The sequence below is a fragment of the Nelusetta ayraudi genome, unplaced genomic scaffold (genome assembly GCF_046127955.1).
Source record: "Nelusetta ayraudi isolate G7.1 ecotype Tasmania unplaced genomic scaffold, CSIRO-AGI_Nayr_v1 ptg000068l, whole genome shotgun sequence".
Taxonomy (NCBI): Eukaryota; Metazoa; Chordata; class Actinopteri; order Tetraodontiformes; family Monacanthidae; genus Nelusetta; species Nelusetta ayraudi.
Window position 1 is genome coordinate 949,889 of NW_027466118.1, and position 16,754 is coordinate 966,642.

Below are 16,754 nucleotides of genomic sequence, written 5' to 3' on the forward strand. Positions count from 1 at the left end.
ATAAATAAATATATATATATATATATATATATATATATATATATATATATATATATATATATATATATATATATATATATATATATATATGTATATACACATATATATATATATATATAATTCCAACTGTTGGATGTATTTGCAGGCGGCAGCATCGGTTGCTGACAGCATGCGCAATACGTCATAAAATTAACGGTGGCTCCACGTACAGAGGGTGCAACTCGTTCCCCCTCCCCCTCGTCGTCATCAGCCCCCTCCTCCCTGTTACATTGGGAAGAGAGGGAGGCCGAGGAGGAAAAGAAGAAGGGGAAAAAAAACTTTGGAGACAGGGTTGACTTTCAAAATGCACACTTCACTCAAGATCGGTCAGCTACACCAAACTGATACTTAAATCCAGTAAATATTACCAGAAAGAAGCGGGCCTTTGTTGACTTCATCCATATGACAGGTTAATAGCTTCCTTCTTGTTGAGTTCCTGGCAATGTTTCCCAGTCCCAGCACGTCCACTCCCTTCTCGGTAAAGGATATATTAAACCTGGAGCACAGTCACGGCGTGATGGTGTCTCCGCTTGATGCGTCTTCTCCCATGGAGTGCTGCGCCGTGTCCACCTCCTCTTCCTCTTCCTTCGCTTCCTCCTGCATGCTGGCCCGCCTGAAGCAGGAGCCTCTCCGGGACCTGTCGTCCACCGCCGCCGCCTCCTCGATGTTTGGAGAAGAGATCCAAGAGTCCAGGGGAAGCACGCTTGGCTTCGCTGCGACCTTTTATGGGAAATCACTCCTGGAGATGGACAGAGCCAAGGATGGCAAATCAGACACGTTTCAGGGCAAAAACAGAAAAGGTGAGTTCGATTTTTATTTATTTATTATTATTATTTTTTTTTAATTTATTTTTTATTTTGCAGGCCATGTGCAAAAAGATGCTCCAAATAAATTCAAAGCATTGTTGATAAAGCGCCACCGATCAAGATTTGTTGAAAACCTGCCTCTAATTAATTCAATGTGAAAGTTTGGATAGTAGATTTTGGACGAAAAAAAGGATACAATCCAGGAGAATGCAAAAAAGAAAATATAACAATTCGTTACATTAAATTCTGATCATAAATTAACTGCATTTCAAACAAAAGTTTACTTAAAATTAATGACTGATGTAATAATAATGTTTTTTTTTGTTTGTTTTTTTTTAAAATTAACTAAACCGTGTCCTCATAAAATGCATTGAATATCATAGAACTGAGACTTCACATTAAGAGCAGCTACATCCATCCACAGTGGTGACAGTAAGGTCAGACAACTTACTGTTTATTCCCTGTGTGTCTGGTGCCATCAGGAGACTTCAGTGCTCCAGACGAGGCTGCGGAGGACATCAATTCCGCCGACAGGGAACGACCGAAGACCCGCAGACGCAGGAAGCCTCGGGTGCTCTTCTCCCAGGCACAGGTGTACGAGCTGGAGCGCCGCTTCAAGCAGCAGCGGTACCTCTCCGCCCCGGAGAGGGACCACCTGGCCGGGGTCCTCAAACTCACCCCGACACAGGTGAAGATCTGGTTCCAGAACCGGCGCTACAAGTGCAAGCGGCAGCGGCAGGACCAGAGCCTGGAGATGGTGTCCCTCCCGCCGCCCAGGAGGGTGTCGGTGCCGGTGCTGGTGCGGGACGGGAAGCCGTGTCTGGCGGCGGACGCGGCGGCCTACAACCCCTCTTACAGCATGGGCCCCATCAACCACTTCACCTACAACAACTATCCAGCTTTCAGCAATTACACCGGGCCCGGCTGCAACACTAACTATGCGTGTAATTATCCCGCAGCCAGCATGCAACCGGTGCAGGGTTCCTCCGCCAGCGGGGGCTCCTACGTGAACTTCGGGGACCTGAGTAACGTCCCAAACACGTTCACCTGCAGTAACGGGGTGTCCTCGTTACACGGCATTCGGACATGGTAGACCAGGCACAACATGTTTTGGAGCCTCTCGTTCGCAAGTTGAGTCGCCCGGGCACGTTTTGTAACAGCATGTATTTTTCAAATGTGTCCAAACTTTGTGTAACTTTTCTAATAATCTATTTAATTATTGTTGCTGTTATTATATTAGTTATGCTTTTGTTTTAATTTTTTATTTCGGACATATAATTTGAGCAAAACCTTAAAAATAACACACACACACACACACACACACACACACACACACACACACACACACACACACACACACACACACACACACAATAATGAGTTTTTCGTTATTTGAAAGAACAAAACAAAAAATATATGTTTTACTTCTATAACGACACCAAAGTAAATAGTTACCCTGTTTTCATTTGTTAACAATAAATATTAACATAAAGAGCAAAGACAGTGGCACTTTTACGGAGGCCCACATTGTCAGAATACATAGGTTTTGTTTTTAACCACTGAGTGAAAGTGAGGTCAACTGCCATCAAAAACAGTGATTAGCATTAAGATCGTTTTCAGTATGCTTTATCATTATTAAATGTAACTAAATTGTGTTTATTGCTCCTTTAATTGAGTTTTTTTTTTTTTTTTTTTACTTAAATGGATTGTGTGTTTTTTTTAAATACATATTTTGAATAACCAGCAGACCATATGTCATTTAACAAATAACATTTAATATTAATTTCCTCAATATGGTACTTATAATCATGTAGAAAGAAGATGGAGGTGTTTGATAACAGCATTTAAAAAAAATGTTTTAGCTGGGCTCAACTGTTCAACTCAAACATGATTAGAAAAAAGTAATCATCTGAAAATTGTCAATTTAAAAAACAACTCATTCTTCCATGAACAATAACAGAGAGCATTTAACTAGGAACACATATAACCGATCCTTCAGGATCATGCTTCAGGTGAGTTACACAGTAGAGCAGCAGAAAGGAGCCAAACATTTACAACGCTCACATGGTTTGTGTCTGGCTAAAATGTTCAAGTGGCTATTAGGAAACTTCCTTCAAGCTGCTTAAACAAGGTTAAAAGGTGGCTAAAAGTTTATACATTTTACAACCTCCTGTCAGCCTCTTGTACACTTAACACACATGTTTAAAGTCGCGGGGCAGGGATGCTGGTGGGCCGTGACCTTGATCTGTCATGGAAGCTTTTACACATTAAATTTTGGCGATTTGGTGAAAGAAAGAATGAAGCAAAAGAAAGACATGTTTTGATTATCATCAATTCAGGAGTATGGAGAATCATTAAATATATTTTCTGTCCAAAGCTTTCGTGAAAAAGCATTTTCTGAAAAAGTCATTCATCCAAGAAATAAATATTTTGCACACCACTAATGATTAAAAAACATTCAATGTTTCACAAAGAATTTTCAAATACCTTAGATTCTTTATTCAAGTTAATTCAACCGACCAAAGACAAAGCAGGTCCTAACTGTAAAACAACGTAGACTGAGACACGCGGCAGCCCTGACAGCTGCCTGCATCCGCCGAGACCCTGATTCCACTTGTCCGGACAGGAGCCCAAACACTTGATTGACACTATCGTGGTGCTAAATGCGAGAATAGTCCAATTTGCTTTACAGAGAGCCCAAGTCCTTGTCTAAGTGCGCAGCCATAGGAACAGGCTTTGGAACCAGCTCGACTCAACTGCCACCACTTTACTTGAGTAAGAGACGCTTAGACGTCTCTCAAGGTTCTCTCCACACTGATGTGTCGTCTTCCGTCTGAACTCGGACAATAGCACGTCGCCAAACACGCATGCGAAAGACGCACCTCTCACATTTCAAGCCGGAGCACTTTGTCTTTTATTAACAGTCAATATGAACAGTTGTATATCAAACGTGAACGGCGATGCCAGGCAATCACTGAAAGGGTAGCAAGGTCATGTGGCTCCTCTGGCCACCATCTCCTGCCAGGTGTTGAAAAGGCAACGTCAGATAACAGCGCCGCGCAAACCTAAAAATATCCCCTCCCCCCCTCGCCCTCCACCCACGCTGGAAGGGAGAACCGGGCTCGGAATAATCTACTTTTCCGGGTCTTATCTAAAGAAAGGCAGGGGTGCATGCTGCCCTATCTCTGCCAGCGCGATCGGTGCCACTGCTTTTCTGAGCTTTTCTACTCTGGAGCGGGGCGGAGCCAAGCAGAGCCAGTGGGTACAGAGGTTTAGCGGTACAGCGGGAGAAACACAAGCACATTGTAAATACATGTGGAGGCATGTTTACTCCAGAATGATCTCAAGTCCAAAAGTTAATTCAGTTTTCTGTTTCTCTCAACAGAGTAATAATGCTGTCATAAATTAATACAGTACATGATATGAGACGATAAATTACTGAAAAGTCAACTTGTCTGTTGTATTGTAACTTTCAGGTGTCTGGTTATAACATGATGTGTGCACGCCAAAAAGAAAGAAACTTTAGATTGTTCCGAGTGTATGTATCTTTAAAAAGTGACTGTTAATGATGAGGGTAAATAAAAAATAACATCTGATGCTGCTGTACTTTGGCTTTTCATACTTGTGCATTGGAAAGTTTGTGAAATTGAGATAAGAATTAAAAACAAAACAAATAACAAAGCAGAAATCACTGGATAAAGGTTGAAACTCATCTAAGGAAATTTGTTAGCTTGCTTGGTAAATGTTAATTCATACTAAACAAAAAGCATGTTTCACAAAAATGAAAAATGAAGAAATTAGCTGTGATTTTTCCTTTTCCTAAATAGTGTTTGAGAGGCTCTATATTTGACTATCACACAAACAAAACAGTCATTTATATCTGCCTCTCTGCTCCTATTATTTGCTCGAGTATTTTCATTAACTCCAATACATCATTGACACGTGGAGGGTTCTTTTGTGCAAAATGTCGCATGCTCATCAGCGTTGCAGTCTGGGACTGTGACATGTCCACATGCCACGGCGCAGGCACTTGTGTGTAATGGGGTGTGTGACGTGACATGCTGCGGGAGGTTGTTTCGGGAGTCGTTGGGATCAAACGCGGCGACTGCGGAAAGCGCTGTACGCGGCGACAAGCAGACAGAGCTCCTCAAACGGTACCTGGTCTACAGGAAGGGGAACAGTCTCTTCTTGACGATGTAGAGGACCGTGGCGAGGAAGAGCGCCAGCGCCAGGAAGATGAGCAGTTTGTCTGTGAGCTCCCTGCGGTTGTACTTGGTGATGAGTTTCCTCCCCAGCTGGATGGTGCCCGTCATGGTCTTAAACTCCTCATTTGTTTCTAGGACAGTCCTCGAGGATGTCGCTTTGAAAAGAGAAACAACGGGTAAATACATTTTAATTAGAAGTAACAATACCAGCTACAATACTGGGACTACTATTTTCACTTCAATTATACAGACTTTTTGTCATATTACTTAGAAACTTTACTTCAATAAACACTACATTGTAAGAACAAACATATTATCAAAAAATTGGAACTTGATGGACTAAAATTACATTAAAATTATTTTTTTTAAAACACTTTTTTTTCACTTTTGCCTTTCTGCTCACTTCACTTACCGAGTGATGTCACTGTCTCCTCGCTCTGCTGCACCTGCTGCGCCATCATGCGGCTGATGCTCATCAGATTCTCTGTGATGTCACTGGCCGTCTGCGCCAGACCCTCTTTGGTCATCTTCCTGCAGGGGGACAAAGGTCATAGTTTAATGGGTTGGCACGGACACCTCACCGCTGGCAGGTAGAACACGTTTTATTAGCCTACCTGTTCCTCAGACTGCTGTCTGCTCCGCTAAGAAGGGCCTGCTTCTCCATGTTGTCGATGGACAGTTTACTGGCCAGGTTGGCCTTCCTCCAGACTGTCTGGTTGCTGTCCAGAGAGAGAAAAAAAAAGATTAATGTGAAAAAAGTTAATGTTTACAATGAGCGGGTGAATGGCTGAACAATAAAGTGACATTTTTTACCTCAACATTTGCTTTCTATGCCCCTCTACCTGAATCACCATCGCTTGTTTATCTGACTCTCTGTCCTGCTCCTTGGCCATCTGCTCCAAATCCTAAAAAAAACACACACAATTTTTTATCTATTTTGTTATCCACATTAAAATACAAAAGGGATTATAGGGATACGTGTTGTTTTGTGCGTGCGTGTGCGCTCCTACCTGAATCCGTAATCTGAGATTCCGGAAAATCTTTTTCACATCTCCGTTGAGTTCTGTCAGCCTGCTTTGAGGACCCGAGCACTCAATGATATCCTGAGAGAAAATCAAAACGATATTCAAAACAGTGTCTAGTGTCAGCCACGCTTACATGTTGTCAACATGTGGCTCCAGTTGTGAGACTAATAGACAGTCAATAATAGTTGTTTAGGTAGTGTATACAACACTACACTAATACAATCCTGTCAGGAATCCCATCACTGACTTTGGGGTTTCCTGCTATTTCAATATTTTTTACTTGAAATTCGGGTCCAGACATCCCTTTAATAATAGGTAAAGATGTCACAGAAAACCGTTAAAAAGCAATTAGGATTCAACATTAACCGTAACAGTGCCACTCCAAACCGATAGCAGAAGTGGATTCAGTACATATTTTCAATTTTAGGTTGAGAAGTAATTTTACACATACTAAATATTGAATATGACGTCATTCCATTAATCCTTTAAAACATTCACAGCTTGGTTGATGGTAAAAAATAAATAAATAAATAAATTAAAACAAATCCTAAATTATACCTTTCAAATGACAGATTACGAAACTAAGGATTATGCAGCATAAACATTAATTTAATTTAAATGATTCAAACAACACTTGTCCGACTTTGTGGTAACATTAACAAGTTGTCACTGTCCTATTTGACGTAACTGTTATAAGAAGAGTTACCACGTCTGCTGAGGTTAAAGGGTCGTTTTTTCTTTGAACGGGGCGAGCCTCACTAGTTTCAATGAGAAGTGACAGCTCATACCGAGCACTAAACTGGAGCTGGAGTCGCCACCAGCAGCTACCACATCCACACAAAACAGCGGTGCCGTGCTGCTTTGTGACACACCGACACTTCGACGTGTCCCAGTCAGCACGACAATTGCAGCAGTCATACCTGAATAAGCGCCTTGATTTCCAAGTCATATTTCAGTATTTCTTGTTCACAGATTCGGACGTGGACGTCTGAGGACGCCATGTTGCCGACGCAGTCAAGTCCACTCCAACTACGGCAAGCCGGATGCACACTGTGATGTATCGGCCGCGGTCGGTTTTAACGACGTTGGTCTTTTAAACGTCAACACGTTATCAAACCATTGAATACCTATTCTCCCTACTCAACAAAAGCTCTTAAAAACGGTCTGATTTATACTTTTATAACGTTTCCCACCAATTATAAATAATACTCTAATTATAAAAATAATATATTTACAGCTATCAGTCCTTAAGCTATTATTTAAATAAATATTTGGTTTTACAGTCAATGTTGAACATGTTTGTTGTAGATTTTAAATGACAGGCGTTCTGCGTGTACTATAAATGATAACATAAGCCTGTAAATCTTTAAAGAGAACTCAACTTCAAAGTCATTCACATTCATGTACAATAATGAACCAATTTTATATTGATAATTCTGGCCATTATTTTCATTATTTCCTTCAAAGCAAACAATACAGCAAATGTGCAAGTGAATTGTTGAATTTACTTTATTTATCAACAGTGTTCACATGCTTACAGCTATCACATATACAGTAATTAAACAGACAGTCTTTACAATCAAACATTTACAAGGCCCCATAATTTCTCTTGTAAACACAAATGCAAACACAATATACATAAATATATTCCGAACAACAAGGGAGGGGACCTCAGAAAGTGGGATGGCTCTTTAATTTAAGAAAAACTCATTCGGTGGAATCTCTCAGGAGGCTGTTTGGGAAGCAAATTGTACAAGGCATCAGAGTGGGCATCACTCAAAAATCACACAGCAGTCCAAGATTAAGGCAAAGTAAGAAGGATTCCTGCTTCCTCGAGTGAGGAGATATGGAAATGACTGTTGGTGTGCACAGACGTCATGGTCTCCTGCTGAGAAGCATAACAAATACAGCATCAATATTATGAGGATCAATATTATACAGAATCGAAGACATAAAAAAAAAGATCAGAGAGCACCTATTTTGTTCAGACGGGAATTTGTACCTTGACGGTGAGGAGTCCAGGGAGAATAAATTAAGGCCAGTGATAATTCAAGTACCAGATGGTATCATTGGACAAGCTGGGCCCGAGCAGTGGGTTTAACTGAGCCAAAATTGCAATTAACCAGCTGAAAAGGAAAAAAAACAGGATGGAAAGTTTAAGCATGCATGCAATCTGTAACTTCTCAGAACTTCACATCAAAATGATAAAGGACACTTGCTGCCCTCTGACAAAAATGGAACAATACATTCTAAATATCATGACTTCACGGTGCAAGCGTTTGACAACAATTAAAACGTCTGAAAAGTATTTATTTCAGTTTTACTCTGCAAATGAAAAAACACACTTGTAACTCATTGTTTGTACAGAAAACTTTTTGTACAAAAATAAATACCTGTAATCCCAACATAATCTATTATGTGTATCTCAGATACTGCACATTTATATAAGCTTTGAGGTACTATATGTGCAAAATCTGAACTGGTTTTCAAAGTTATTTAAAATAGATAATGTAACAATGTCTCATTTTGAGTTAGCATTTGTTCAATTATACTTCTGAATGACATACTGAAATAAAACTGGCATGAAATTTTATAAGAAAAATCCGAGTTCCACAGCCTTAACTGCCTGGAGGTGATCTTTAAATAATAATAATTTAAAAAAACCCAAAACAACAACAAACAAACAACAAAAGTGATTTGATACAGATCACGTTACGATTAAACAACGCTAAGAGTCAACATAAACAGCTATGAGAATATGTAAAAAGGATAAGTCTGAACGAAAATAAAATGACTTAAATTGGTTTAGCTGGAAGAATGTGTCAGCGTTTCCGAAATAAAAAGGTTATTTGTCTTTTATTTCTTAAACGTTGAGGAAGTGTGCCTTGTGCCTCTGCTCATCACAGTCTTTATATAATTGATGAGAGCTGGGAAGACGTGAGATAATACTTACAACAGGTAGCAACAAACAGCAGTTAACACCAACATTGTGATAATCACTCTGTGGAAACAAGGGGGAAACAATTTAGAGTGGTACACAAATGTGTTAAAGGCAAGTCAGGTTTCAGAGTAGACCCTACAGAACACGGCATGATCTCGTGACGCGAGTGACAAATGTGCAGATAGGGAAGTAAGAAAACTATTTCCCACCAATGGAAATTTATTCATCCTACACTTTGTTTTATAATATGTAGTGACAAACCGAAATATTTTGCAATTCACAGCAAACACGACAACGGTAATACGGGGAAGTCTAAAACTGATCAAAGAAGTTGCTGGGCTCAAGTTAGCGAGGACTAGCTAAATAACGATGTAAGTTGCGAGCGACGTATAATTTGTTTCTCGACGTCAAGAGTTGTGAACAAACTTTTATCGACACTTGACGCTCTCTGGATATATGCTTGGGTCCAAAGCGAGTCAGTGTAAAGCACATCTAGATGAAAACTAACTTTGCCTTCCATGTAGCTTGGAGTAGCTAGCCATAGCTTCCAAACTTACCCTCTGTTTGGTCCTTTTGGGATGAACCAGGGCACAACTCCTCCAACAATACCCCAAAACAGGGTCATCACAGACATGGCGATCAGAAAACTTAGTTCCGCCATGGTGGTCTTCTCTTAAAAAAACAAGAATGTGTCGGAAACTTGAAATGCGTCTTGACAAACTTTCGTATCGTCCAGCTGACAGAGCGACGGAACGACACAGAAAGGCAGAGTATCACATGACCGCAGAGGGAGGAACAATACCGAGAACACGAGCCTTGGGTTATTTGGTCATATAAACGGTTGGGAAAAGGAGGGCTTGATTAAAATAAACACTTTGAAATGCCGCTTGAGCAAGAAGAAGAAGAAACTTCATTTATAACAGCTTTTTATTTTTATTTTATTATTTTTTTAAATATATATATACATTTTTTTCTAATGTTGATGTGGTTGGCAACAGTATAAACGTTCAGTGTTATAGGATGTGAAGCTCTCCATTTTTAATCGAAGAATTATTTAAACTGCTCATGTTGTCGCTGGTAGCCAATTTATTCAGGACGTGAGTATTTTTGAGTATAATTCGGCGCTCTTTGAACGAAACTACAATCTGTGCACCACCGACACCTAGTGTCCATTTTGGAGAACTGCAATCTAAACTGAGAAAGTGAGTTTCACACTCATCTGGCTCCTGTTCAAACTGCAGTTCTGTATGCAATTTCTTCCGATTTTAAAAATGCTGGTACACACGGATACAGGCTGACAATTTCTCAATTCAGAGACCAAAACCTTAAAATATGTTACAGTTAGGCCAATGAAATATGATTTCCCCTTCTAATTTTTAAAAAAAATTATTATTATTATTATTTTTACAAAATTGAAACTTGAAAATTTCTATTTCTTTTCAGCAAGATGAAGATCTCGAACACTGGAAAACCACAACTAATTTTTCCGCAAGGCAAACTTTAATTATGTTAAATACCCACTAAAAAGTTAGTTTACAGTCCAAGCTTGTTCAGGCCCCTAAAACCCTGAAAGATGACCTAAAACCTCCTTAAAAAAAGAGAGACAGACAACATATGTCCATTTTTTACAGTTTATTGATAGCAAAAGATCAATTTACTCCTGCATCTTCTCAATGGTCTCCTCCTTGTATTTGCCCTTCTCCTTTCCATCAGCACGAGATTTGGCCTTGCGCTCCAGGATCTTCTTGCGGTCCTTGTCAAGCTTTAGCCTGGTGATGACAACCTACAAAGAAATAAATTATTATTGATTATTTAACAAGACAGACTATTCTTCACATGCAGAAGATGAAAGTACCACATTTAAATGTTAACTTTTTTTGGAGCACACTGCATTTCTTTAGTGTTGAGGATCTGTCTAATATCCAACATATAGTATCATACTTTCACTCTTTTTTTTGTCAGCATACAAATGACAGCAGCAGTCACATGCAGAAAATAAACCTTTTGACTGATAATGTTTTAAGTTGTTATAATGGAAATGTTTTTTATGTCACCTATTGCATGTGTGAGCCCCTTTGGTCAGCTCTTGTAAAACAAAACACTTTACCAAGACAGTGAAAAGACAGCCTACAACTATGAGCCTTTATACCAATACATCATCAGAAGCAGAGTTCACAATGTGTCACAACAATGTGTGTGCATACATAAGCACAAAAAGTATGAGGGTTATAATTGTACGCACTTTATTTATTGCTTGAAGCTTATTAGCAATGTATTAAAATAGAAGATACAAATAAAATAGAAGGCCAACATTTAAACGGCACACAGGGATACGGTTATAAAAACAAATCTATAAAAACAATCTCTGAGCTCCTAGGGACAAAGCCACATTACTGTTGAACATCCTGTAATATTATAAACAAAATGTGATGCTGTGGTACAATGCCGAAAGGACGAGAATGTAAAACCTTCAGACAACGTGTCCTAAAGTTCACCTATGGGACTACGTATGGGATACACAAAATGGAAATGTATGTTCACATTAGGTGTTAAGACGTCAATAAAAATATTCCTGCATTAGGCCATCCAGGCATGTTGCAGAAGAAGCAGCGACGGCATTCTCTTTCAAAAGTCAAAACCCATTAAATGTTTAGAAACCACGACATTAAAAGGTAAAAACAACAACAAAAACACAGACAAACCTTATGCTGAATTAAGTTCATTCTGTCTTTTCGTACAAAAATCTTCTTGGTTCTATTATCTCAGACATAGATTCTAACGTTGTTTTTTTTTAAATGTCAGGTTTAATAAAAACCTTAAAATCTATGTCTGAGACAAAAGAACCAACAAGATAAAACCGTATGCTGCCTTGCAAACAACCAACAGATCAAGAACTAAATGGCCAATACAAAATGATATATGCAGGTACTGGATCTAAACTATGAACATTCATCCAAGAAAACTCTCAGCACTGGAATGACTGTCTCAAACTACCCACTAGCTGCCTTTCACACAATGTGAACATTTCTCAGCCCATTAAAACCTCATAGTGCAGCACTGCCCCGTCGCAAAAAGTGCTTTTAGATATCAACATAGAATCCATGCTGTTACCAAAGCAGTTGTCAATTTGTCATAGTTTGGTGTTAAAAAGATCCCAACCACGTCAGGATTTGCAGCTATCGCCTCGCACATCATATAGGATTGCTGTTAAGTTAAAAATCCTCACCAATTCACTCCTTCACATATACAAAGTGTTCAGAAAATTGCATCCGCACGTAATGTTAAGACACTCACATCTGATTTTTGTTGTGCATTTGATAATAAAAGCCAAATTGCGTAAATGGCAGAGTTACACAACTGAAAATTATTTTACAATTAACAGCAAAAGTGACAAAAGAACTATGGCGCAGACTAAAACCTTGAACTGATAAAAAAAAAAAAATTGGGGGGGGCATAAATCTGCTTTTAAAAGGTTTCATTTCATTGCAACTTCTGTTTACCAACAATGAAAGCTAAAAGAAAGACAAAACTTAAGTCCCAATATTACATAAAACACTTTCCACATGTTTTTACAACAAAATGTGTCTATAGCTCATCATGAACCCAATGCCATGATTGTACAACTCCTCACTGTGAAACCACTGTTTACCACATTCATTCACGTCCACCTATTTTACAGTCAACTGATTATTTTGCATGCTTCCATTATATTTGCACTATGTACAGTCTTAGAAGGTTGAATGAAGCACTGTTACAAACAAAATTTCCCTCATGATTAATAAAGTACTCTGATTCTGATAAAATATAGCAAAAATCATTTAAAAAAAATAATCAACTAAGATACAGGAAGTCATTGACTTCAGCAGGAAATGTAAGGCTATAAACAAAGGAGTGGCATCTAAAGTGGCTGAAAAATGTTGCTCCACACAAGTTTAAAGTAATATTGTAAAAAAACAAAACAAAAAACAGCTGGAATGTTGGCCTTTTACAATAATATAGACTACATTTGAAACTTTCAAAACAAACCCCTAAAAATCCAACAGTCAAGATTAGTCTTACCTTGCTGGGATGGATGCCAACATGGACTGTGGTTCCATTGGCCTTTTCTCTCTGGACACGCTCAATGTAGATGACATACTTCTTCCTGTAGACCTGCACCACTTTGCCAATCTGCTGGCCTTTGTAGTGTCCACGGACAACCTGTTTGTAAACAAAACCGAGTTTATGAGTGCGCCTGAATGTCATTTTACCTGGCCCGACCCTGTGCCAATTGGAACTGCATTACCTGGACTTCGTCATCTTTGCGGATGGGCATAGACCTCACGTTGTACTTCTGGCGGAGCTCCTTGGACAGTGGGGAAGACATGATCTTCCTCCTGATGTGTGAGGGGGCATTGAAGTGCCTCTTGCGGTTCTTGCGGCGGGAGGATGTTACAAATGGGTTCAGCTTCATGATGCTAGGGTTGAAAAACAGAAGCAAGTCAATAGGGTAAAGCACTTTCCTCTCCTTGAGTTGTTCTAGTGTGACAAGATACGCTTGTCAAAATAAGAGCTCGACGCTGCATTCGAACGGTCAGTACCAACGTCTGCATAATAACTCACTTTAGGACGCTTTACGATGTAAATTGTGAATACTTCGTGAGTCAAAGTATTGCGCTAAGTACACATATAATACTTAGCGATCCCCAACCCACTGCTTGCTTTCCTTGGGTTCTTGAAATATGCTACGTGCTAAGCTAGCACACTGACGCTAGTACGTTAGCACAGTGCCACAAACAGGCTCGCACAGTTCGTTCTTTAACATTATAACATTATAATTCAGTCTAGACAACACATTAAAACACGTACACCATCAAGTATGACACAAAACGACAGAAAACGCCTCTCAATCAAGCCACTTCATTTACAGACATGCGGAGACGTACGGTCCTACATGGTCGGTCACATACTGGTGTAAAAATTGTGCATCTTATCACACAAGATGTCACGATATTGTTCCACACTTTATTGTAACGATGTTTGCGACATGTATAAACCCATACAGGGGGAACGAGGTGCATCTCAGGGAGGATGGATAGTGATTACTTTTGTAAATTTCACTGCTAAGATTTCTTACCCTGCCGATTGCTCCTCTATGGCCGGCGGAAAAGAGGCTTGGGAAGTACTTCCGCGGGCATTAGTTCACATTCAAGTCTCGCGAGATTTACAATAAGGTTACAAACACAAACACGAAAAATAAAATTAAACACATGTACGAAACTACATTCAAATGGGAGACAAATATAATGTTGATATTCACGAAAATGTAATTTGGTGCGTTTAATTAAACGTTTGTATGTGGATGTGTTGGCTGAATTTAAATATCATAAAGGTGATTACATGAACTTTCTATTTTAATGAGATTTCTAGTAAACATAAGCTTAAGTATGCCAAATATTTCAAATGCATGGTTAGTGGTTATAATGAATTGCAAATAAATAAATCCCTCTGTTTATTTTACAACTAACCTTAGTGTCATGCGACAAGCTGCCACAAGATGGCGCCACACTCAGTGTATCTTTAATCTGGTTACCAGTTGGAAACAAGTTATGTCTATGATTCATCAAGTTTTGGCCTATGGTCATTTTGCACTGGGAGGTCCCGAGTTTCGCATTACAAACAATAACCCTATAGAATATTAATGAGATGAAATGGCAAACGTAAACATTAGACTGTAGTGCTCTTTGAATGTAACTCCAGTCGAAAATATGATTTAAATGTGCAAATAATGAGGTATTTTTTTCCTCCCCTCGATTGACGCTACAAAGGTCTGACCGTGTGCGTTTTGTTCGGTAACCTGACCAAGATGGGTGGTGGCGGCAGCGGCAGCGGCGGTGGGGGGTGTTAACGGGTAGACAACATTAACATTGACCTCCCATCCGGCAGGACAGAGGGAGGCGACCCCCTGTCCTGCTCTCACTCAAACAAGTAGCCTCGGCGAGATACGAACGAGCGACACGGAAAGCAGCAGCAGCAGCGGCAGCAGCGGTAGCAGCAGCAAGAGGCGCACTGGCACGGCTCCCCGAGCGGCACCCACTTCCACCGGAGCCCGCCGCCCGCCCGCCCGACCTCCCGCCTCAAGTGATGCTGTCATAGCCCCCCTGCGCGGCGCCGCTGACGGAGAGCCTCGTTCCCCTCCCGCACGCCCCGGTTCCCCTCTCTGGCTGGGCTGTCGTGGCGGCAGTGCGGATGCGGAGCCCGCAACGCAGCGCTCTTCAGCCGTCGGCAAGCACCGGAGAAGAAGATGAAATGTTTTTCCCGCTATCTCCCGTACATCTTCCGCCCTCCGAGCACCATCCTCTCCTCCACTTGCCACACCGAAGGTAGGGCGGGACGCCGGCGGGGGTTGCACGTTGCCGTCAGCGGCTGCGAGTTGCTTACTTAGAGAGCGTGTGACATGAATGTTTAGGATGCGGCTTGCTGCTGCTGCTCCGTCTGCAGAGTGCAGAAGTTGAGCCTGGGCAGTCGCAGGGCTGCTAAAGCACAGCACAGATCTGACACTGTGCATGAAGTTGTTAATGCCATTTGCAGGTCTGCGGATGGGAAACGTCACTGGTGGAAATGACTTGATGGCTTTTGATGTGTGCCTTGTGTGTCTGGCTTGTGTAAAAGGCGGTAGCACTCCCTGTTCACTTTTTTCCCCTCCCTGGTCAAGTCCAATCTTTAAACACACAGGCCCAAAGATTCATTTAGCTAGGAAATTAATACATTTTGTATTTACAGGCAGCAGGCCTTTTTGGGGGGACAATCCAACACTTTATTCACCTGCATGTGATATACAGACATTTCTATAAAGTGGAAAAAGATTTCTACAGTCCATACTGTTCGTGATGGCCACATGGTTATTACTCTAGGGAGTTACAGTCTTTAAGTTGGAATTTGTGAGGTCATAAAATGTGCGTGATTAAACTTGCCATTTGTGTTGTCAGATGCAGCCTGATAGAGTCTGACTGTTTGTATAACCAGTCATTTACTAGGTCATAATGTGGAGACTGAGCCTCTGCATTATTTAGCTTTGCATGGTTGCCCTCTTTCCTGTTCGCGCTCTGCCCTCAGCCCTCTGGCACAGGAGGGATGATAGCGTGGTGGAGTCTGCAGTGGAGAGCGTGGTGGTCAGAGCCACTTGGCCCCTTCACAGCTGAGCTGACCTACATGCTGTATATATACATTCAAGAGGCGGGAGGGTCTTCTGGGGGGTCTTAATGTACACACATCTGTGAGGGTTAGCCTAACCCTAATCTATCTATCTATCTATCTATCTATCTATCTATCTATCATAAACTTGCAGTCCTTTGATAAGAAATGTTTGCATTGAATATGTACACAAAAAGTTGGGAACCTACGCATTTAACTTTTAGAAATGTGGTAAAATTGAAAATTGATTTGTGATTTATGACTTTTAAAAAATTCCTCTTATTTTATTCTGATATGATGGAATCTCAATGACATTTTTTTTAAAGTTTCGAACTGTTTCTGTTGAGTGTTTTTCTCTGAGCAGTCTTTGAAAATACGAGCCCAAGCCTTACATTTATTCTAATTTGTTTAGCAAAGCACACGTATCCTTGATTTTTTTTGTATTGAAATTGACTCTTTGAAACAGTACCTATGTGCCAAACTACAGTAAGTCATAAAAAAAATAAGCTGCTCAATCTAAAGAGGCGCATGCTAGGATCTTCCAGTCAACACTCCATAATAACAG

The 16,754-nt window shown here is 40.4% G+C and overlaps 5 protein-coding genes across 5 annotated transcripts in view; 2 read left to right on the forward strand and 3 right to left on the reverse strand.

Moving 5' to 3' along the window:
- Positions 1 to 226: 226 nt before the first annotated feature.
- Positions 227 to 2,211, forward strand: LOC142898555 (homeobox protein Nkx-2.5-like). Its single transcript, XM_076041530.1, has 2 exons — positions 227 to 839; positions 1,328 to 2,211. Exons 1-2 carry the CDS (start codon positions 482 to 484, stop codon positions 1,936 to 1,938), a joined length of 969 nt encoding a protein of 322 aa, XP_075897645.1. The 5' UTR covers positions 227 to 481; the 3' UTR covers positions 1,939 to 2,211.
- A 387-nt stretch (positions 2,212 to 2,598) lies between these two features.
- bnip1a (BCL2 interacting protein 1a) lies at positions 2,599 to 7,193 on the reverse strand. The gene is made up of 6 exons (XM_076041531.1): positions 6,996 to 7,193; positions 6,061 to 6,153; positions 5,864 to 5,955; positions 5,665 to 5,769; positions 5,463 to 5,581; positions 2,599 to 5,205 (listed from the first exon to the last, which is right to left on the reverse strand). Exons 1-6 carry the CDS (start codon positions 7,074 to 7,076, stop codon positions 5,009 to 5,011), a joined length of 687 nt encoding a protein of 228 aa, XP_075897646.1. The 5' UTR covers positions 7,077 to 7,193; the 3' UTR covers positions 2,599 to 5,008.
- Positions 7,194 to 7,566: 373 nt separating this feature from the next.
- On the reverse strand, positions 7,567 to 9,790 carry atp6v0e1 (ATPase H+ transporting V0 subunit e1). The gene is made up of 4 exons (XM_076041543.1): positions 9,574 to 9,790; positions 9,029 to 9,076; positions 8,078 to 8,201; positions 7,567 to 7,963 (listed from the first exon to the last, which is right to left on the reverse strand). Exons 1-3 carry the CDS (start codon positions 9,675 to 9,677, stop codon positions 8,108 to 8,110), a joined length of 246 nt encoding a protein of 81 aa, XP_075897658.1. The 5' UTR covers positions 9,678 to 9,790; the 3' UTR covers positions 7,567 to 7,963; positions 8,078 to 8,107.
- An 843-nt stretch (positions 9,791 to 10,633) lies between these two features.
- Positions 10,634 to 14,255, reverse strand: rpl26 (ribosomal protein L26). Its single transcript, XM_076041500.1, has 4 exons — positions 14,133 to 14,255; positions 13,302 to 13,473; positions 13,076 to 13,216; positions 10,634 to 10,799 (listed from the first exon to the last, which is right to left on the reverse strand). Exons 2-4 carry the CDS (start codon positions 13,467 to 13,469, stop codon positions 10,671 to 10,673), a joined length of 438 nt encoding a protein of 145 aa, XP_075897615.1. The 5' UTR covers positions 13,470 to 13,473; positions 14,133 to 14,255; the 3' UTR covers positions 10,634 to 10,670.
- An 817-nt stretch (positions 14,256 to 15,072) lies between these two features.
- ppp2r2ba (protein phosphatase 2, regulatory subunit B, beta a) overlaps positions 15,073 to 16,754 on the forward strand; it is a 38,549-nt gene continuing 36,867 nt past the window's right edge. The window contains exon 1 of the mRNA XM_076041498.1: positions 15,073 to 15,378. Coding sequence (XP_075897613.1) covers positions 15,300 to 15,378 — 79 coding nt within the window. The 5' untranslated portion in view covers positions 15,073 to 15,299. The remainder of the gene's footprint in view (positions 15,379 to 16,754) is intronic.